Here is a 24,075-nt window from a genome sequence, read left to right on the forward strand (position 1 = left end):
CTGTGTTTACACATCTGGCTCCTGAACTGAGCGACTGTAAATGTTGGGGAGGGGCTGACAGAGGAGGAGGAGGAGGAGCAGGAGGAGGAGGAGGAGCAGCAGCAAGAGCAGCGTGAGGCTTATTGGGGCCAACAGAGGGCATTGTTATCTGTAATATCCATTCAAATGTGGCGTATCAGATGCAGTGAGTGTGGCGCTGCTCAGGGATGGAAATTAGTCTTGTTCCCCACTCAGCCCTGGTCACGCCAAGGGCAAATTCAGACAAATGAATTTACTCAGACAATACATATGGAACGCCGGCGATACAGAGGGATGTATGAATGGCAGAAACAGTGGAGGGACGTGAAGCACAGAAGGTCGATGCCCCACTTTCTTTTCTCACCATAATAAACAACTGTCAGCATTTTATTTCCACGCAGCTTCAGGGTGACTTTCACATTTTATTTTAACTTGATGTACATTTACAGTCTGCCCGATGGTTACAACTGCTGCAAGAACCATACAATAAACGTATGTTCACAATAAACGACTCAGGCAAACATATCCATGTTACTGCTTGATACACTCCTAACTGAAAGCTAAAGAGAGACATAATCCAGCAAGGTGCAATTTCCTGATTCTTCTATATGAAAAAACCCACAGCACTGGGAACCAACCAAACCTGTTAGTTACTTAACCTGCTCTATGAGGTCAGCCAAAGATGGTAACGTCCAATAAAAACAAGGCAAGAAGAGAAAATGAATGAAGGTATTTTGATATAGAACTATAAAAGGAAAATAGTAACACTGTATAACAATCATCAATAATAAATGGTATATTCATAATTACACATAGTTATTGAACTTAAGTTAATAGTTATTTTTCAGTTAACAAACAATGTAATGCTTTATAAATCATTTAATAAGCAGTTTGTTGCAAAATGGCTTCTCATGTTCATAAGACTTGGTTATTAATACTGTGCAGTTCATGTACAAACATTAGTGGTGGCGTCAGAGAGGAGGACGCTGTCCAAGTTGTATGTCATCTTGGACAATGGCTCCCATCCACTCCATGACGTGGTGTTCAGCCACAGGAGTACATTCAGTACTAGACTGATCCACCAAGATGCACCACAGAGCGCCACAGGAAATCATTCCTGCCTGTGGCCATCAAACTTTTCAACTCCTCGCTCTGAGTGTCAGACACCCTGAGTCAATAGGAGGACTCTGGACGCTTTGTTTCTCTCTAATGTGCAATAACCCATATTTCAACTGTAGCATTATTTATTACACTGTATATTATTACTATTAAACTGTATATATGGATATATTCTAGGAGAATGTACATTTCTTGTATTTTTGTTCTGTTTTTGTTGTTCTTGCTTATATATCGTTTTTATTCTTCTGCATATTTCTGGGACTTTGAATGGGAGCAGCTGTATCGCATGCAATATCCTCTCGGGGATCAATAAAGTATTTCTGATTCTGATTATTTGAATGGTCATTATAAAGTTGCAACTGATGTTTATGAACCTTTACAATTTTTTAATAAAAGGTCTTAAAAGCATTTTATTTTTAACTGTAATAAATAAATAAATATTGCAGTGCCCATGAAGTCAAAATTGCGATTTTGTTTTTTTTTGTTTTTTTTTATCACATATGACTTGCTCCATATGTATACACCAGTATCAGGCACAACTATGACAAAAAAAAGCTGTTTTGTGGGTGTTTTTATTGGTATGGCTTCCTGGAAAATCATCAAAAATGTTGATGACTCATCCTGTACTTGAGGGCTTATGTTCATTTTTCAACCAATAAACATTTTCTTTATTCTATGACGCTGCCATGGATGTCTAGAAAGAGGAACTTCGTCAGAGGAGTGTGTTGCTATGGACCGGACACCACGGATTACTGCATAAAATCACAACTTTATTCAGTGAGTTGGGTGAAACTGGGTCATGTTTTATGGAGAAAATGTTTGTTGGTTTCCCTTTGCTGCCCTCGGACCTTGAGAAGCTGTCAGTCCGGGGAGAGTCAGCATCAGGGATCGGTTAACCATTTCATGGACACAGATTTATTAACGATACAGTACATGGTTTCAGGGAAGAAATTTTAACTTTTAACTTTAACTTAACTTTAACCCTATCCCATAAAAAAAATAAACAAACTGTCATCACAGGACAACACAATGACATGCTGTTTTGCTCTGTTTATATTGACAGGACCCCTCTTAGTGGGGACCTTATTTCCCTCTGGGGACCTTAAATTATGGGAATATATCAAATAAATATGTCTATTTTTGTATGTTTTCTGAGGTTAAATGTATTTTCCAAAACTACTCAGTGCACCTTTAACTATAAATTTACCATCTATAGATGATGGTTCTTATAAAGTGTTGCCAGGAAAACTGCCATTCGTTTTTTTTACACTAAACACAGGCAGGTTATGATATGGGTTATCAGCTAACAAAATGAAAATGTCATTCGTCATTTGGACTTGAATCACCTCTTGCCTGAATCTTTGCGGCAGACTTTGAACAGTGCCAAAGCTCACCCTTCACTCTGATAGTGCAGATAGGAACACGGATAGTCCTATCTTGCTATCCGCTGAGCTATCTCGCTGAGAGACACTGTGAGGCGTGGAGGACATACAGTAAATCTTGTGTATTTACGACCTGTGCTGTAGTCAGCTATCTGTTAGGATACCCTGCCCTCCTCCTCTTGATCTTGTCTGTGCAAGGTCTGGGCGCCTTTAATACTGTTGACACATGGGATCCAGGAGGATGGTGTTTCTCAATCAGCCTGTTATGTCACAGATTGTGATCAGAAGGAGCGCTGTCAAAGAAAGCTCAGTCATACAGAAAATATGAACGCTGCAGACAAAAGGGTGAAATTTGACACTTGAAGTCCTGGAGTTGGATCCTTTTGTTGTTTTCTTGCACTGTCATGATTGCTTGCATTTCTGCCCAGTAATAGAGTGAGATTATTAATTTGGAGTTGCAAATTGTCATCTCACAACAGTCTGCTTCTATTACCAGATCTGGAGCGCTAATGTCATTTGACAGCACATAAAATGAGAGTAAAAAAAGATTGTGTTGACGGATCAGCCCAGCGGCGAGAGCGAGAGAATCAAGCAGTCCGTCTGTTGATTCCTCATGAAAAAGCTCAGCTACGATTGCACAAGACAGGCCTTGTGAGGAACCATTGACCCATCGACTGCTGTGATCCATGTCTGACTGACATCAATACACATTCATCTGGGCTTGTTTCACCTCGGGCTACGCAGCCACAGGCTACAGTGGCTGGCGTGAGATTCAGACAGGCAACAAGCATCACTTTGTCTTCCGCGCTTGCGCTATCACTGACATCTAACACCAGAGGAGGCGATCTGATGGACCTTCTTTGCTTTGTTTGGAATTAGTCACTGTTAAAGGGCCCCAAAATGTCAGCAGTCAGCGTATCTTATGTGTGTAGACCCTCAATTACACCACAATTTAGGCAATGGGGAAATACTTCGTTTACTGGCAATACAACAATCTTTTCTCTATGTCTGACACAATAGACAATGTGGTGGTTTCCTGAATCCATTGTTAGTTGTTTGACCCCTGATGCTGCTCTTTGGAATAAACCTGCTTACTACAAGATGAGGCAATTTTATTTGTATAGCACATTTCATACATCATAGCAATTCAATGTGCTTTACTGGAATAGAGAATACAGGAAAAAGTGAGATAACAAGATTACAATTCAAAAGTGCAGAAGTGCAGGTAAGAAATACAAGATACGTGGAATTGAAAATTAAACCAATGCAGCTTATATCAAGGGATAATAAAAAAATCAAATAATACAGTCAGTACTCCAATGTTTATGTGCTCAAATATATCACAAATCAATTAAAAACATTAAATAATTATGTTAAAATACCAAAAATACCAGTAGCGGACTCGGGATGTATAAGGGACAGGAGCGAAAAAAATAAAAAGGGCACCAGCTGTAGGTGATGGGGCACCAACACGCAGAAAGGGCACTGGAAGGGCACCCTTAAGGGCACTTTATCACGTCTATCACCAGGTCTGGCTGTCATGATAACAGAATGATGCTTTGTCATGTTTTGTTTTAACTCTTGGGACGACCAGTAGGCTGGTCCCAGATGTCATGAGGGTTATGGATGGTTCATACAGCAAAAGCATGTCAGAGATGTATTTCGGCCCAGAGCCATGGAGTGATCTGTGTACTAGCAACAAGATTTTCGATTGTCTGCGTAACACGTTCTCTGTGTAATAGGGTCTTCGGCGTACAGATCGTTTCAATAATCCAATTGACTGGAAAACAATGCCACGGGTAAGTTTTTCTACGTCTTGCTTGGACATTATTCCTCTGAGGCTTGTGATGTTTTCTCAGTGGTAGTAAGCAGTCAATGTGACAGATTTGATGTGACTACCAGTGTTTCCCACATATTTATTTTACTGAGGCGGTCCGCCCAGGTATAATAGTGGCCGTCAAAGTATATTTGGTGACCTATTTCAGCATTTTATACTTTTATACAATGACACTATCTACTATTGGTTAATTACTGGACAATCGGACCTCACTCCACGTAGCTCACCTGCTGGGGCAAAAAATCCTAAGTGGAAGTTATAAAACACCCACTTAGGAGACTTTGACTTTATAAAAGTTACTACTAAGTTAATGGCAAGATTTCTGACTTGAGTCTTTGGTGTAAAAGACAGGGAGGTAAGTGAAGAGCCTTACCTCCGAATGATCACCGTCTCGTCACTAAAAAAACATTTGCTTCACCCAGTTGTTGATTTGTTCAATGCAGTTACACGATTCCACGATTCAAGAGGTACATAGTAGGGGTCGACTGATACGGCTTTTTCAGGGCTGATATTGATGCCAATGTTTAAAAATCAAGGAGACTGAAAACCGATATTTGGGACTGATTTTCATTTGCAGTGAAAATGAAAATCTTTGTGTCAATTTTTTTTTTAACAACCAGTGATGGAATAATTGTAATTGGAATAAGTACAATTTTCAGGTACTTTACTTGAGTATTTCCATTTTCTGCTACTTTATTCTTCCTCGCCTCTACATTTATTTGATACATTCAGTTACTAGTTGCTTTGCAGATTAATTCAGTGTTTATAGGCTTTTAATTGTGACGTGTCCCCAATCAGATAGTGCTGTAGGCGGGACATTGAGTGAGAGGATGCTGCATCAGAGCCAAATCCAGCAAATTTTTAATTTGTTTATTTTATCGGCAATCTGACAGAAAAATCACCCATACCAGGGAGCGATAATCGGTCTACCCTTGGTCCATAGCCACCAGGTGTAAATACGATGTGTCATCTGTGTAATAATGGCAAGCTAATTTATAATTTTGTAAGAGTTGGCCTAACGGAAGCGTAGAAAGTCTGAACAGGAGAGGTCCGAAGATGGAGCCTTGTGGAACCCCGCAGGTCACGTCCATCTGCTCAGACACACAGCTGCCAACTGAGACCAAGTGCTTTCTGTCACTGTACTTCCACTCTACCAACACACACACACACACACACACACACACACACACACACACACACACACACACACACAATTTAGAGCTCCAGATAAGCAAAGCTCTCTATGCTCTTTTAATTGTGTCTTCATTAACATTCACAACAAATGTTTTGTTCCACTGGGTAAATCCCCCCACAGAGACTATTTTAAACCATCTCCCCTTCTTCTCTCTTATGAATCTATTCTGTGTTAGTACAAGTGGCACCCCCTCCTCTCTCTGGGCTCTTTTTAATTATAAACTAATCTAGGGAGGTAATCACAGACAGCATGATCAGTTACTCATGCATATATGGCATACTATGAAAATGCATGCCGTTTATTACCCTGTCTCTGTTGCCTATTTACAGCCACTAGGAAGCATGGATGCAGCCATAACGCTGCTCCAATTAGCCGTAAAGAAGAAACATTAGTGCGCCGGCTGGGTGGAGATTTCATGTGGAATATGGGTTAGAGGTCAGAGCGGCAGAGAAAGTCGGTTTATTTCTCCCGTATTTTTTTCTTTTTTCTTTTCTTTGAAAAAGCACAGCGCTGAGAGGTGCTTTGAGGTTTTCATTTCATGCAGCCTTTCAACATTATTGAAGATGTGATTGCGGCTGAGTGGCAGCAGTGCAGGATGGAAGAGGATCCTCAGACTGATGAGCGCTCTAATAGGCCTGTCTAATGTATCATCGATGGATTGACTGCCGTCCCGGAGGAGACATTTCTGAGGGATTCCAGCAGATGAATTTCAGAAAGGAGAGAAGGAAATAAAAAAAAAGGAAAGGCCCGCTATCGCTCCTGCTGCTGAATATTGTCCAGTGGAAAGACGCCCTCTTCTTGCGCAGCCGGGATGTGCAGGCAGGATTTATTCCAAGTGGGATACAGACGAGCAGTTATATGCTTCACATGCTCGCAGTGTCTCTCTCACCCCCCCTCTCTCTCGCTCTCTCTCTCTCTCTCTCCCCCTTCAGCCAATCTGCTCACAGTGACGCTGCGCAAAAGGCTGGATCTAGTCCTGGCTTCATCATCATATTTAACACACCCACCCGGATTCACACATGCTACAAGGAGCGCATTCTCCCTTATCCCGCTGTAGTCCTAGAGGTTTGCCCGGCCCCTGCGGGAGGATTCCTGTCTCCTGTTACCTGCGCGATTTACGCCTGTTGGGTGATTTCTCGGGACCGCGATGTGAGAGAATTACGCGCCCGCCTGGATCGCTGAGGTGGATGAGAGCTCACGACTACTTTTTCGGGGACTTTCCCTTAAAAAGAACAAGAATCAACAGCAACATTTAAATGTGAAGAGCTGCACTTTCCGTACATCTATGATCGGCTCCTCTCCCCTGGATGGTGACACCGACGCGCGCCCTCGAACCTCTTGGACACGCACCCTTAACGGATCGGTCCCCTCCGGCGTGTCACAGCTGCTTTTCGGATCCTCTCCTCCTCCTGCGTTTCCTCTCGAGTACTTGGTGGTCGACAGCTGAAGGGGGAGAGCCGGCGGCGTGAGGAGGATGTGGCTTGCGCAGATCGACCGCTGGTCTGAGCCGACTCGACCTGCTCTACCTGGACGCTTGCGGATGATTTTGCGCGTCTGAAAAAATCTCGCCAGGACGAGCCGCGCGAATGACAGCAGGAGTCTGATGTTTGAAGACACCAAAGGCTGAACACTGAATCCTTTACTCAAGACGGCAAGTGAAGATGGCTCCTACGTGTTTAATGTATATTTCATTAGATTGGCGTCCAGTCTAATAAACATCATCAGCGATGTAGTCAGCCTGTTCATCTGCGTGCTCATCATTTGCAGTAAATACTCACATCTGCTCAAACGGGAGACCATGAAGATGATCCTCCTGCGCAAATTCCGCTTCCTGATCCTCATGGTGTTCCTTATCGCCTGCTCGATGCACATAATGATAGACTTGCTGCCGAAGCTGGAGAGGCACGGCAACAGCGGCTGCTCCTGCTCCCACACGCCGAGCGAGGAGCCTCAGAGCTGGGGGAAGCAGGGCTGGCCTAACAAGCACACCCTGCGGATCCTCCAGGACTTCAGCAACGAGCCCGGCTCCAATGTTTCCTCCCACTCCCTGGAGAGGGTCCCGGTCACGGGCGACAAGACGCAGGCGTTCAGAGCGCTGGAGCATCCCGGGCAGCGCGGCGACAGGAAGAGGCAGTTCATCCAGGACGCCTCGGTGACTAAGAACATGCCCGTGAAGGGCTCAAGGTTGTCGGCTCTCTACGAGCATCCCTTGTTTAAAAGATCCGTGCCACCTCTGACAGATGAGGACACGCTGTTTAACGTCAACACGGACATCAGGTTCGACCCCAAAGCAGCAGAGGATCAGGCATGGTAAAGTGTTACAAAGCTATAAATAAACGATCACATTAAAGGGGCACTATGTAGTTTTGGAGAAGAAATTCAAAATATGATTGAGGTAATGATACAAACTCAGAAATATTCATTTTTTTCCATAACTGAATAAACAAGCTGTTCTCAGAACACTGTGTGAAGCTAGAAAGGTGGCAGGGTCCGCCACATATACACAAAGTAAAACAGTGTGAAACTGTGTTGTCCTTTAAGGTCAGTTTGCTTATTCAGTCATGAAAACAAAAACAGTTTGTTTATTTAGTTTGTTTTGGCATAAAATATCAGTCACGATCTGTTTCTCTGATTAAAATGTCTTCTCCAAAACTACATATTGCCCCTTTAAATGGTTTATAGTTCAATCACATTACTGTCTGTAACTCCACAGCTGTTGCACAGCACCTGCCACTCATTACATTAAAACCTGACAATCCTCTTTTCCCCCCCGCTCCCGTCACACAGGAATACTGAAGGCAACATGGACGAGTTCAGCCCGACGGGGGAGCTGACGGCCGACTCCTACCCCAACTGGCTCCGCTTCCACATTGGGATTAATCGATACGAGCTGTACTCCAGACACAACCCGGTCATCGATGCACTGCTGAAGGACCTGGTCACCCAGAGGATCACCAGCGTCGGTGAGTCATAAGACAGCAGGGGGAAGCCGGCAGGAGGGCTTCAGTGGAGAGATGGCTCACACAATTCATCATTTCAAACAGTTTCGGGGTGTGTCGAGGTGTGAGGATGATCGAATGTGTGCTCATGTTGCCGTATGACATGAGCTGGACGTTAAGTAGTTTACCTACCTTTCTAGTATCAACACCACATCACTGGCTACCCATAAAAAACAAGCTTGCAGGGAGTTCCTTGTCTTGTTTAAGGACACTTTGACATCCGTCTGCTGGTGGGCACAGATATTGGTTGTCTCATGGAGTAAACCTGTACTGTTTTGGCTTGGTGTCTGTGTGTGCCAGCTGTGTTACCAGATGCCACGCACACGTACAAAGCTTGTTCCCAAATGCCTGCCTCTGGACAACAGGAAACATCTGATCTTAATGACATAGCTTGGTGCTGTATACAACATTCATGTCAATGAAAAACAAATGTATAATATCATTAACAGCTAATTAGCTATTAAGGCTACTCTATCCTGTAAGATTATGTACCCATGTATGTGTTGAGAAAAGGAAAATCCATCTCTGTGTCAAGTTGGTGCCCTTTAGCAGCTTGTAGCAGGTAACTCATGTGCACTAACATGCAAGTCCGACCCGCCCGGCCGCCAAAACAAAGGCCAGGGAAACTTGGATCACAACACCCTTGCAGGAAGTGTGACTTTATTATCTGGTCTGGATGCCATTACTCCACTACATGTATCTGTGTAGCACATGAGCAACAGGCACGTAGCTGGCAGACAGATGCTTTAGAGCAGGGTGGCCCAAACTTTCTTTCCAAAAATGTGTGAAAAAAAGTTTTGCCCGAATAATCTTTCAATGTATTTTTTATTTCCTGGATAGTGAGTCACCTGAATTGACTTCATGCACAAAGTGCCGTGCTCAGATTAAAAAAAGAAAACGATAAAAGAAAAAAATAAAGAAAAAGAACATTTTTATTAATTCATCTGGCGGGTCAAATCAAACCTAATGATGGGCCACCGTTGGCTGGCAAGCCCAACTTTGGGCAGTCCAATAAAGAACATGACTATCATGCACGGAGGAAGGAAAACAGCAGCAGGAAAAGTTAAGACATACCTGAGACAACAGTTATTTACAATTTTGTAATGTGACCTCATGAGAATCAAGAGTAACCACCCAAATGGTACAGAAAGTACCCTGAATGGTCGCACAAGATTACCAAAACTAATTGGGTGGAAAACAGGAACTGGAAACGCTTGCATGTCAGTGTTAAAAAAAGTCATCCAGAGGTGAAAGTGCGCGTCTACTGTAACTGGGTCTACCGGTTGAAGTATGAGGAGGCGCTGCTAAATCAGTGAGTGTCAATTGTGCTCCTTGCTATAGGCACTGACGCCGTAAACACACACTCACAAGTTTGCACAGAGATGGAAGCCAGCCACAGGCTATTGTACGACAGCGCTGAATCTGATCAGCCCGCGCTCTCCTCCCTCACAAGGCTGAGGGAATAATAAAACAGCACATTCTCCTCTGATGTGTTCCCACAAAGCGTCACAGCCCTAGAGAACACCTGGTCTCCATGCAGCTACACATCGCAGTTTGATTCACTGTTTTTTTGATCATTTTCATTTGATTGAAGTGCACAGTAAATCTAGGTTTCTGCAGAAAGCTGCAAAGCCTTCCACAGTAGTACCTGACGGAGGTGGTAATCCACGCCGGGGCAGTTATAAGAGTCTATCCTCTTTTTTTTTTTCCTTTTTGGAGGGATTGTCTTTCATTTTGGCTCCGTCCAGCTCCAACATTCCAAGAGTGCTTGTCGACTCAAGGTCGCCCATCTTGCGCTCGCTGTGGAAAGTGATTACAGATTTTAGGTTCATCTGCCAATGATAAAAAAAAACTGTAACTGGCCCATAGCAAAGATTAAATGCTTATCTTGGAGTGGGATTAGCTGTTTATAAAACTAGCAACCCTGCCCGGTCACTAACAGAAGAATTTCTTTCTTTTGTATCTGTCTTTCTACTCCAGATGTTGTTTAATTCTCTCAGATTTCTCTCCCTCTTGCTTTCTGTCTCAGGCTGGGTGGATAGGGGAAGCAGTTCTCAGCATCTCGAGCCAGCTAAATACATGGTGGCTCAGTAATTACAGAGCCTTAACACAGGCCTCGGGCAGAATACCAATAGAAGCCAATAGCAGTCGGTTATTATCTAAACTTAAGGATAGCAGTGCTTGGATGTATTATACAGTAACCTCTTTTGAGCAGCATTTATCGATAAAGACATAGCGTGCAAAGGCTCTAGATATGATCAATGTTTTTACAGATTATAGTGAGAGGCTGCTGCTGCTGCTGCTGCTGCTGCTGCACGTCTTACAAACAGACAGAGGTAAACATTTTCGCATCATGAGGTCTGGACAAATGCGGTTTGCTTGTTGTGACTGGAGGCTGAAATTAAACGTTACATTCATGCTGCCTGTTCCTGCTAATTACAGTTTGACGCGCCCTTATTTAAAGGGGCACTCTGCAGTTTTTGAGAAGAAATTAAAACAGAAGACAGAATCAGAATTTCATTATTTACGATATTAATGAGGCAATTAGGCAAACTCAGACATATTTTTGTTTTTCCATAAGTGAATAAACAAGCTGTTCTCAGAGGAAACACTGTTTGAAGCTAGAAAGGTGGCAGGGTCCGCCACATGTAAACAAAGTAAAACAGTGTGGAACTGTGTTGCCCTTTAAGGTCAGTTTGTTTATTCGGTTTTTTCAGTCATGGAAATGAAGAGAGTTGGTTTATTCAGTTTGTTTGGACGTAAAAAAAATCAGTCGATGAAGATCTTTCTCTTCATCTCCAAAACAATGTAGTGCACCTTTAAAATGTCTCCAGTAGACGCAGCTCCACCACAGAAGCAGGTGAGATCAGACGGACATTGATCCTTCTCTGTAAACGTTTGGCTTGTCCCCATGATTCCCATATGTAAAAATAAATGAGAACATTGATTGAGAAGGTTGTTCGTTGGCAAAAGGCCACCGAAACACTGCTCTCAATCGATCAGCTGGGGGAAAAACAGGCACAGCGGCTGCTCTGCTCCTTTATCTGTGTGCAAATTTAGTTGTATTTTAGCCACAGTGAAGTCCTCGCGCTAGCAGTCCAGTCCCACGGGCGCCTTTAGACGGCGTTATCGTGTACAAAAAGGGAGAAAACATGAAGGAAAGGAGGATGAATAGAAACACAAAGAGTCAGAGAGATGGACCCACCAGAGAATACACAGAAAGAGTAAACAGCGGAGGAACAGAGAGCGGCGGGCGAGCACTGGCTGTCCTTCACCCCCTCACTCTCCCTTCCCGTCAAACAAACACGGTGACATCAGCACTCGAGCACACAAAACCTCGCAAACACACATTTGCACACATGTGCGAGCTTGCGTACACACACGGCGGAGGAAGCTGAGGTTTCAGGTGTGGATTGACTCGTCTCGACAATGTAAAATCACTGTCAGTCAATATTACATTTGGTCAGTAAACAGACTATACAGTCCTGTCTGATGATGTGTAAATGGACTCTTATCTCAGGATGGAAACTGAGAAGATGTTATTGATACTGAGGCCACCGTCGATTCGGCTCATCGGTTTGCATCGACACTGTACGATAACCATCTGAGAAAACATCACAGTTTCATGGTATATGGTATTATTCAATTAGTGTAATTATTGTTAATATTATGTCCTGACAGACATGAAACTTGATATAAGCTTGAAATATTCTTGTTTTATCATCACTAAGATGGTAGAATTCCATGTTGTGATAAGCAAATGTCCATGGTATGACTGTATATTTTATACAGACTGAATACAGCTGCTCCACTAGCCTAAACAGGTTTTTCAGTGTTCTTATCTCTTAGTCAGAGAGGGAAAAAAGGCATGCATGAGAGTCAGGTAGTTGTGCAAAAACTTGACGGTTTAACTGCTGTTTAGCTTTGAACCGGTTCCGTTTGGACTTGGACTGACGTACGAGTCGAGCTAGCTGTAACCTGAGCGCTTGCTGTAGCCGCAGTGTCACCTGTCATCGTCTAAAAGGGATGAAACAAGACGTTCAGCTTTCTTATAATCAAAGAAAAATCAGCTAATCAGCTGGTTTTATTATAACTTGGGGGGAGGCAGTGGGACTTGTGCATAGAGGGTCGCATTCCTGGATTTTAAGCCCATGTTGCGTAGAAAGATGTTTCAGCATATTGCTGGTGCCTCCACCCTAACTTGAAATCATCTTTGTACAAACAATTCTAGCACTGTTGTCATTTTTTCTTCTTGAAATGAAGCCACAGTTTGGCCTGTGTCGGTCTCTTGTTAAAAGCTTCCAGCAGCTCAGACACATGAGTTTGATTTCCAAACTGTCAGAAAGACATGCCTGCATTGATACAAGGAACTGATAAGCTCATAGCATTTCTGAGGAATCAGACAATTTGGGACCGGTTGTCAGGCGTGTTTTTCCATTTCCAATGTTTTTTTGTATTTTGGCCGGAGAAGTTAAACACTGGTTAAAAAGAAAAGAAAAAGAAACTGAAGGAATGACTAATATTTTCTTGATATTCAGTGTCATGTTGGACAATCAACAGTCAACTTACAGATATTAGCTTACCTGAAAACAATAGTTCGACTAGTGGGGTGGGTTTAGTTTGTCGAAGTATAAAAGTGTGTAAGCCCATAACTAGCGCTCATTTCTCTGGAGAAATATAGCTGCCTTAAGTTACTGTATTGTTAAAAGCCGTGTTGTCTGTTTCACTTCAACAGCAATGAAGTCTGGAGGCACTCAGCTGAAGCTCATCATGACCTTCCAGAACTACGGCCAGGCTCTCTTTAAACCCATGAAGTAAGTTACATTATGTGTTGTATGTCTTTAAACTATAGTTCCCGCTCGCCCTGTTTTTCCTGCGGCTAAACAGCCCTCTCACCTCCCCTCCTCCATTGCTCACTGACGGGTCCGGTCTCATTGAGAAAAAGCAATCTCTTTGATATCGTGTTAAAGCTTGAGTGCCATTTCAGCATAAAACACCAACTATGCAGCTCTTTTACCTCGACTGACTTCCTTTTCGCATTAGACCACCTACTCATTCTCCTCACAACATCAATCTCATTTCCTCATTCTCCTCTCTGGCTATATCAAATTGCTTTCATTTCAGCACAACCTTGATATTCGATTGAAGGCCGACATCATTCTGCTGTGTCAGAGCCAAGTGTTGAGTAGGCAGTTCACCTCAGAGGGCTGTCAGGTGACACGGCACATCCTTTAGTGGTCATGTTGGAGGTCCTCAGCCCTCAGGCAATATTATGACTGATTCATCCAATCATGTTTTCTGTTTCCATAGTGCCAAACCATCTAGTCAGCTAAGTGTCGTGCTGTCCCGTTGTCGCCATGTGATTTGTGTACAGTTTCAGTGTGAAACTTTCTAGCCATATGCTGGTGGTGTGGCTTTAAGGACGTTCATGTCCCCTTCAGAATGAAAAAACTTTTTTCATACTACTTTTCATGTAGTGCCAAAATGTCTCTTGTTCATAACCAAAGACCTACAAAATAATATATCCTCATCAGCCTCTGACAACTTTGTATGTAGTGCTCATAGCAGGTAATAGCATGCCAACATGCTAAACTAAGATGCTGCCCATACTAAATAAACACGTTTAACGTCAGCGTGTTAGCATTGTCATTTTAGCGTTGTCATTGTTTGTAGTGCTAATTAGCAGATATTAGCATGCTTACATGCTCAACTAAGATTGTGCAGATATACAGGTTTAACATCATCGTTAGCATTGGCATTGTGAGAATGTTAGCATGATGTCGTTAGCATTTTCCTCGTTTGCATGACTAAAGACTCTTCCCATCTTCTTGATTTAAGTGTTGTGGCTTGTGGATTATTATTATTTTTTTTTTTACTTCCTGAAATAATCAAAAATGCAGCTAAAATTACCAGTTTGTGTTATCATGCAGTCCAATGCTTGATTTAGCAGCTTGAGGTGTATATTTTTGGTTCAGCATCCAGCTGGGGCTAAAGGCAGCAGCCACTCAGTTATCGCTCTTGCTAACCCAGGGGCTACATATTTTGTCATTAGTTTTCTGAGCTGGTTCTCTATAATGGTGCCAGACATAATTGCTGGGAGCTTTGTGATCCAACCGCTAAGCCTCTGTTCCTCGCCTCATCTCCGTCTGAATCGTACTCCAGTTGTGATATGGGAACATCCGACCAGCGAACTACAGCATATCATTAACGTCTCACAAGACGAGGTGAAGAGGAGCGAAAGCAACACTTTCCTTTTCTTTTTCACCTCAGCTTACATTTGTGCATCCTGTAATACTCTTTGGCTTAACTTGTAGAGAAGATAAGTCTACTAAAACTGCCCCACTGGTAGATACTCTGTAATATTTGATTAATTCACATCTCCTTTATCCACACTGTCATATTTAGACGATAACACATCCCAAGAGAAGTGCTCTTTGCTCCTAATCCCCCCTCGATTGGTGGATTTAAATGTCACCCTTCCTTTGTTATGGTGATTGTAATTTAATTGTAGGTTAATGGTTTTCTACACAGAAACCCGTTGTCTGGCCCCTACATGTCAGCATGGAGAGCGGGGTTAAGCCTGTGGATGATAGGTAGCGAGGTTTTCAGTGGGAGGAAAGCTATTCAGAGACTGTTGTAATTACTGCTTCAATCGTACCACACTAAGTCAGGCCAGACGCAACAAGCCTGAAATCATCCTGACAGGCTGGGTGAGAGGAGAGATGAGAGTGAGGTGAGAGGAGAGGAGAGGAGGGATGGGAGATGAGAGGTGTGGAGTGCAAGGGAGGACGGAGGAGAGGTGAGGGGGCAAGGACTGGAGGAGAAGGGTGGGTGGGGGGGGAGGTGGCGAGTGGGCAGAGAGTGTTGTCAATGCATGCACGGAGTCGAAATCCACAGATTATCTCGGCGCGCTGCCTCGAATTTTAACCCAGACCGGAATGTGAAATGACATTTTCCGAGAAAAGCGTGAGGGCGATGGGGTTGGATGTAAATCTGTTGCTTGACAGTCGTGGTTGTCGGAGCTGCCGTGATGTTTGATAATCCTGAAGAGTGAAGCTGGGGGGTGGGGGGGTGGGGGGCTTTTTCATTCCCTCCTGCTTGAATGCACTTGACTTTAACAAAATAGGGCAACCCATGCTGGCATGCATGTGTGTGTCCCTGTGTGTGTGCTCACTTGGACCGCAATCAAAGTCTTGGCAGATTTGCGCAGTCACTCCCCGCGATATACATCATCACACACATGCACAGACACGCACACACACACACACACACACTTCCACTTAACACCCAACATCATCTCCTAGTTCCCCCAAATCTGCTGCTGTGTTTCCACATGGTGCATCAAAGAGACAGAGGCTGAGAGATCAAAGACTTCTCCGGCTGTGCTCTTCTGCTCGGCTCCTCTCAGCTCTAATGCAAATGTGTCCCAGGCAATCAGGCAGCAGGCAGGCAGGCAGGCAGGCAGGCAGGCAGGCAGGCAGGCATGCATACGGTGTCTGGGTAACGATCGACCCTCTAACCATCCATATCTGTGGAAACCTGCTCTGCTCTCTCTGTTTATCGGCCGCTCTGTCTCTTTCTCATTCGCGGCGTTCTCCATCATCCTTACCCCGTCTCTGCAACACTGTGTGCTGCTTGTTTTTCTCTCTCGCGGGTTCTTTAATGAACGGCACAGATGAAGAAATCCATTAAAGGCTTGCCGTATCGATCCTTTAGGTTTTCTCTTTTCTTCTTCCTCAGAGAGAGAGAGAGAGAGAGAGAGAGAGAGAGGATGATCTGATACTGTGTTTTGTGGTGGCAGTTGTCCTCTTAATGTGCAGATCAGGTAAAACACACCTTATATGACAAGGATGAATCATTTTCTACCGTGCTGAGACACCACAAAATGGCCTACCTGTCCGCTATGATGTAACGCAGATGAGTCAGCCCACTGAACTGCTGTCTGCGGTCCAGTTTTTCCAGACACAGAATAAACCAACGCCTAACTAGTCTCATCTTACTCAAGGCTTGTTTGGCAATAATTGTTAAGACTACGGATCTTCAAGGAAAGGCGCTAAGAATCCCAGCTGATGCCCAGCCCTGTGTTGCTTAAGCAGACAGATGAAAACATCAGAGTTGTACTTTCTGTCACAACAACTGCATTGTAACCTGACTAAAGCTGCGTTTGATGACTAAGCTCAATTATCATCTTCGTCATTCTGCCTCATCCTGTTATGCCTGTGGCCAGGACTGAAATAACCCTGAATTGCGGCATTTTCATAATGTCTGCTTTTTGTTCCGGTACACAAACACTTTAAGCTGTCAAGTTGGGACACTTTCCTAACATGTGTGGTAAAAAACATGTACTTTTCACATAACCCTCAAAATATACAGCACGTAGGTCTTTAGAAGATGAAGGACAGGGACTGAGGTAGACTTTTCTTCCTCAGATGGAAAAAATGCAAATGAATGCTTTTGCAGAACAAGAACAAAATGGTCCCTATTGTCCCAATAGTTTCATGTTATGGTGCAGCTATGCTGTAGCCTGTAGGCTCAGCAAGGGTTTTTCAAGTTGAATATGCAAAAATGGAAAAATACTCAATACAAAAATTATCATTTTGTATTTGCTACTGAACGGTGCACAGCAGTATGCAGAGAGAAAATACTTTTATTCCTCATGGAATAGTAACAAAAACAATATGGAAAACCATTATTAAAATAATAAACAAAAAAAGCGTTAGTGCAAATTTCCATTGAAATCTGAGGTACAAGGTTGTAGTTTTGTGACTAAAAGGGCAACACACAGAAGTCTGGGAGGGGATTGTTCACTGCAAAATGGACAGGAAGTTAGCTAAAATGTCGACAACGCCTACAACAGTGTAATGAAAGTGATCTTATGTCTAATGAAACAGATAGAAATGTGGCTCTAATTTCTGTATTATTTACACCAAAAAATCTGACAGATATCTGAGAATCACACCTAATATGTGTCATGTGTAATGTCCTGCACCCTTTTTTCTTTTTCTTTAAAGGTGTAATATCTAAGAATTTGCCACCTGTCGGATTTATACTTTAAACAAATAGGAGGCAGCTTATCATCAGAGCAACCGCTAAATGTTGCTAAATGTGGCTGCTGTTAACTAGTTAGCTCAGTTAGCTGTGCAGCTAGCAGTTCAGACTGGGAGCTCAGGGACCAGAGGAGTGTTGGTGTTTACACCACTAGCACAGGAGCTTTGGAGTGGGTTAGCATGCTGCTGTTGTCTTTATAGCTACTGGAAGTGAAGCTGAAGCTTGCTACATTTGGATGTTAACTTCTGGACAGATAGTTGATCATTAGTATAAATACTAAATGAAAAGGGGACCTAAACTACAACCTTGAGGGACACCGGTAGAGCGCTCAAAAAATTGTTTATCCTTTCTTGTATAGTGCGTTAATTTCTTGTGTGCCGACTAGTGTGGGCTGTATGTGCCCTCAACAACCTCCAGGTTTATTTTGCTGTGAGTGCATAATGACGACTTTTTCTCTTTTGATTGACCTTACTGTAAGTGCTGTTTAATTATAACTCTCATTAGCTTACTTAATGCTACGTTGCCAGAAGCGTCACTAATTATGACCGTTCTGACCATCAGCTATGAGAAAATGACTTCAGCTGCAGTCTGGACTTGTGGCCACTCTGTAGAGCTGTGGGAGAAAAAGTCCCTTTGGGAGAGCTGCTCCAGTAATATAACATTTTGTACCTTCTGTTCCTACCTTCAAGTTCATATAATACTAATACATGTAATGTGCCTTTTGCTATCAGAAATGTCCATGTTCCATTCAGTGCAATACAAAGGTATGCATGTATTACCTTAAAGACCACCAGGGACCTTTGTTAAAAGTACCTCCGTGTACTTAAATAGACCCGTGCCATATACGGTGTGTTTGAGTCCCAGCTGTAGCATCGTACTTTGAACCTGAGTGTCTGGGTACACTGTAAAATCTGATAAAGTGACTTTACTGGGAAAAAAATAAGGAGACCGATTACCTCAAAATTATTAGTACAGTAGACTAATAATTTTAAAGGTGCAATATTTAAGAAAGTCAAATTCATATTCAAAAGGAAATAGGGGGCAGCATATCACCAGAGTAACTGCTTACTGCTGTAGCTTCTCTTAGCTAGTTAGCTCAGATAGCTGTGCAGTTAGTGGTTCAGACTGGGGAGTGTTAATGTTAACACCGCAGACACAGGAGCTTTGGACCGGGACAGGGCTAGGGATAGCTGGATAGCATGCTAACTTCAGTAGATATCTCTGCAACACAAGACATCATAGTGTCAAAACTGCTATTTATTCACATTATGATGAAAATTTTGGATAATTCTTCAATGTTTCTAACTAAAATTCTTACATATTGCAATATGTACCCCTGTATCCACCAGGGGGAGGGCGGGGCTAGCTGGTTAGCATGCTAACTTCAGTAGATATCTTTGCAGCACAATACTTTAACATAACCTCAAAACTGATTTGTTCACTTTCTGCTGATAATTTGAGTTAATTTTTAAATGTTTAAAACTAAAATTGTTGTTGAAGTAAAGTCGGCTTTTAAAATTTACAGTGTAGAGAACTCTCTTTTGATTTGCTTTGTCTTTCTCTGTCTGTCTTTCTGTTGCTATGACTTTGTGCTGGTGTAAACCGAGAAGACATGATTGTAATATTTACAGTGAAATTAGTCTCTGAGCGCACAAAGCTCATTAGATCATGAACGCAGATGATCGACGAAAGGAAGGCGGGGGGAAGGACTGATGATTGATATAATGATGGTCTTCCGTTCCTTCTCGCTTCCACTTAATTGTATTGCTTGTCAATCAGACGACCGTTGGCTCAGTCACAGACAATCAATGCGAGTATTCCTAGAAGAGATATCTCCTCCTTTCCGCTGCTCCTCCCCACCGAGCGATCTATATCTGTGCTCAGTCGGGTCCGTGAGTAATTTTTGATTGACACGTCGGGGAGACAAGAGACGGGCGCCACATAATGTCACCTCGTTTGTGTCAATAACATATTGACAGCAGCGCAAATAACAGCCTGGAGGAAATGTCTGTGTTAAATGTGAAATATTAGTTGGATGTTGGCTGAGTAGAAGACTTGATGTTGTATCATCAAGCAGCATCAGTCGTGGGAGGTGAAAGAATAAGATTGAGGCAGCTTTGTCTGAAGATGGGGAGAGCATGTCTCAACAAAAACCCTTATTATCCTCACTTAAAGCTGCCAGATTTGTCCTGGAACAAGGCGACGACTGAACGCTGAGAGGCTGATAAAAGACAGGACAGTTCAGCGATTGTTCCCACAAAAGCGTGTCAAACAAACTGACTTCTTCGGGACCGACCTCCACTTCTGCTCCCCATTTTTTCTATATATTTTGTCGGTCCGTCTGTTTGTGCGCGCGTGCGCTTATTTACTGTGTGATATTTTATTCACAAGGTCTTCTGTGGCCGTGCGCTGACTTTGAGTCAGGAAATAAAAGGGATGAAGCGCCTCAGGACAAGTCATTCAGAGCGCGGATGATGAGCACAGCGCTGTTTGGAAATGGAGGAAATTCACGGCAGCACTGTGGCAACGCTGGAGCTGGGAGGTTAGAAAGTAGCATTAACCCTCAAACTGCTGCTTCACATATGTGGGAATGGTGCAACACACACTTAGGCGGCTGCACTGAACCATGGCGTAAACGTTATCACAAGCATAATTGGATGTTTACAGTACATACATGAAATCCAGTGTGAATATATTTGCATGCATTACATGCTTTTGAATCAGATAGAAGCAGTTTTTGTACCAACTCAAATCACAATCACAATTACCCCTGAATGAATGGAATAAACATCCCATTCAGAATATAATGAAAAAGAATTAACTGCACTTGTACATCCTTGTATCTCCCAGCTATCGCATCCACGTTTCTCATAATCAGGATATGAGTCTACCTGGACTGTAAAATTCAATACGGCGTGCGCATGCTGCACATCTTAAACAGAACACTCGGGGATCATGAATAATAGCAGAATATAATAATCGCTTTTAAACGCACCGGCTGACCTCAGGATAAATCTCCGCTCTATTCATTTTCGGCTGTACCACCGGTTCCGTTGCGCGAGAAAACAGTTGAATAATTAATCTAAAATTACAGCCACTGTGAGATGTGTGATTTAGCAGCACTTAAGGCTCTGCACTGCTCCCTGCTTAATGTTTTGACTGTTCCCCCTGTGTTTTAATTGTTTCACCGGGTTATTATCGAGCGCTGCGTGGCTCGTGCCGGAGCAGAAAGTGTTTATGGAAAAAGATTTTTCGGAAGAGCAGAAAAATGTTCAAGTGCTCAGATTAACACACAAGTACACACCGGTCATCACGTATACTGTAGATGAAATTTGCAGGAGCTGAACATATTGTTCAGAGTGCAGCAGAGCGGTACATGCTGTATGATCAAATGGAGCCCTCAGGCTTAGTAATCTGACCCCCTTAGTGTCTTCCCTGCAGACTGTGACACACTGCAGGCCATTGGTGCAAACATGTAGACCATGTGCAAACTGTGTTTCCCCCAACATGTTTCTGTTCTCCACACATGTAGAGAGATGGAGGAGGATGGAACAGAAATGGTAAAATTCACCCTGATGGTACAGAGAAATATAACACTAATTAGTTTTTACCGGTAATGGATACCAGGCTAAAAACACCAGCATTCATCCCTGATGAATTGGTGAGAAGGGCAGAATGGGCACTCCAGCCTTGCATTGCTGCGAAAAGGATGCTTTACGAGAGGTTACATAAGGCTCCCACCTTGTCACATTCACATGTGCTGAAAAATGAATCTGCTCGTTTCTATTCTTCTAAGTTTTTGATGGAAAGTAGGGCAGCTGAAATGGTCAGGATTGGACAAGTCATCGCCGTGGGGCATCAATGCAAGCTGTGTTATTCAGCCCGGTTCCAGTAAATCACTGCTTCTTATCAGGGTTGGATGATGTTTGCCAGATTGGCATATATAACATTGTTGCTGAGGTGGTCCTAACTTTCTGTCATGGTGGCTTTGAAGACAACCTCCAACCGTCTCACCCAGAGAAAACTGTCTCCTGTCATGTGGGTAGGGCTGGGTATTGAACTTAATACTTCTATGGCACCAACCGAACTGCCTCGATACTATCCAACATAAAAAAATCTCTCGTCATTCGATACAAAATTTCAATTTCGTACTGAAATTACCATCAGAATGTGAAGAATTAACAAGTCTGACATGATATCAAAGAGTCGATGTCCTGTGTTGCAGAGATGTTCCCATCAAAGTTAGCATGCTAAGCAGCTACCCCCGGCCCGTCCTGTATCATAATACCAATATCTCCCAGTCTGGATCACTAGCTGCAGGGCTAACTGAGCTAACGGGCAACTACAGTTAGACAGGAAGCCAATTCTCACATATTGCACCTTACCTCAACTCTGAGGGGACACACTCCTTTTTTGTGCTCTCTGGCGGGGCTCGTGTTAAATCACAATGTTACGATGGTACAAGCCATCATCCATCAGCCCATCCCTGCTTCTTATTCAACCAGGTGGTCAAGGCTTAAAACAGGGTTGGGATTGAATATAGAGGAGTGATAGGAATAGATTGTGTGTGTGCACGCCGGCCGACATGAAAAGGCTTTTTAGCCACTCTTGAAGACGACAAAATGAACCACTTCTTGAACTTCTCACAGGACAAAAATAACTCCTCCTAGCTTGCTGTGTTAAATGAATTTAACGTTGGGATGTAAAGTGGCGGAGGACCTATGGTTAACCGTGCCACTTTGATGATAACTTATTGATTTGGGGCTGAAGTTGTCACGGTAGTGTTCAATAAGCAGTGCAGACCTATGGCCCAGCGTACTGTAGAAAAACATGCTAGCACTCAATAACAGAAGCTTATGCAACTAATCTGTGGTCCGGTGGGGATGGGGAAAAAAGCTGCACATGAGCAAGTAGCCCACTGTAATAATCTGTTAATGTACTGTTGGCACTCTGCCATCTGCGGTAATCAGCCATCATGATTTATGTAGAAAGTAGATATTATTAAACCAGTGATGTTTTCCCCGGTAATGTATTCCAACACACAGTGCCAGTTTTAATCACTGTGGCTGATTAGCATAATCGTTAACTTTGACACGTCTGTTAGAAGCAAACATCCACCCAGTTTCTCTGCTTTGCACCTTTTTTTTTTTTTTTACACTTTCTAAAAACACAAAATCAGCACCCGGTCTTCTCACAGCCTCGTCAGTATGCACCGCTGTCACTGCGATTGAGATCTCAGCGTGTGTTTGTGTGTGTGTGTGCGTGCGTGTCACACTCGTACTGCCACCTCTGACGACTTTGGACATACAGCTTTCCAAACTGTCACACTGTAGTTGCCTAGGAGACAGAAAGTGGTCATATTTCTTTGTCTTCGCTGTGCCGATCTGTGTGCGCGTGTGCTCACACTCACGTGCGTTCCCACTCTGCGCTGATACTGTTGTGGCAAATTCCAGGCGGGCCTGGCTCGGGCCTTCCAGGAGCAGAAATGTCTTGACGATATTATCAGTCAACTGCCCCCTTCAGGTAAATGTTATCAGCTCTAATGTTGCGCTGAAGGAACGATAACACAGTGTCGCAGCCAGCAGAAATGACAAGCCAGCATCCAATCTGCATATCAAAGCCTCGGCTAAATTCCTCTGCCATCTGTGTGGTGCGCGCGCTTGTGCGCGTCAGTGTGTACATGCCGGAGCTGCACACACACATGCATGCATTTTAAATGTGCTGCCATTTCTCTGCAGTCTCAGAGGCAAGTTGTTCCTGGCCCAACACAATCGCAGTTCATCCCTGATAAACTTCCTCATTGTTTCTTCGAAATAACAATAAAAGAAGCTTAATTACTTGCCGATAAACATTTCAGAAAACCCGATCCATCTCTGAGTTTCTGTGGGAACGCGGGGCTTTGATACCATCTGTCATCCTGTCGCTCTGCTTTGAAGGAGCTGTCACTCAAAGGCAAGCCTTTACTCTCTGTCTGGACACAGTACACCTCAACAGCTGATGTGACAATCGCGGCAGACATTGATTCATCTGGCCCGGGCCCGGCCCCTCCGCGCCGCCGCTCTTATTGAGGACCAGATGCTGAAAGCAGAGGAACAGAGGCTGCTTCATGACTGGAAATGAGGCTTTTATGTCTTTCCATGAATCAATGAACAAAAGGAGAGGAGGACAGTGTCATGTGTCCTGAATCTGGTGTCCGTGTACTTGAGTTAACTGGAAGCAGCAGCCTTTTTAATCACTCGGATTACAAACTGAATATTCATTAGCTTGTTGTTCTTTACACGTTATATAGTGTGATCACACTTGAAGCTGCTTGTTAAGGGGCAAATCCATGTGTTTTTTCTTACATTTTTGTTTTTGGTTTCAGTCTCAGGCGGCATGATTACAAGAAAACCAGATCTTATAAACAAAAGTCACGAAAACTTGCTCGTTTACTGGACAGAGTTTTGGAAACCTGTCGGAGATTTTGGCAGCATGGCG

The 24,075-nt window shown here is 43.4% G+C and overlaps 1 protein-coding gene across 1 annotated transcript in view; it reads left to right on the plus strand.

Annotated features, from left to right (window-relative positions):
* The first annotated feature begins 6,537 nt into the window (after positions 1-6,537).
* The window catches only part of fam20cb (FAM20C golgi associated secretory pathway kinase b), a 56,059-nt gene continuing 38,521 nt past the window's right edge, over positions 6,538-24,075 (plus strand). Inside the window, exons 1-3 of the mRNA XM_084342241.1 lie at positions 6,538-7,861; positions 8,339-8,514; positions 13,286-13,364. Coding sequence (XP_084198367.1) covers positions 7,350-7,861; positions 8,339-8,514; positions 13,286-13,364 — 767 coding nt within the window. The 5' untranslated portion in view covers positions 6,538-7,349. The remainder of the gene's footprint in view (positions 7,862-8,338; positions 8,515-13,285; positions 13,365-24,075) is intronic.

The sequence above is a fragment of the Pagrus pagrus genome, assembly GCF_965226575.1.
Source record: "Pagrus pagrus genome assembly, chromosome: 21".
Lineage (NCBI taxonomy): Eukaryota > Metazoa > Chordata > Actinopteri > Spariformes > Sparidae > Pagrus > Pagrus pagrus.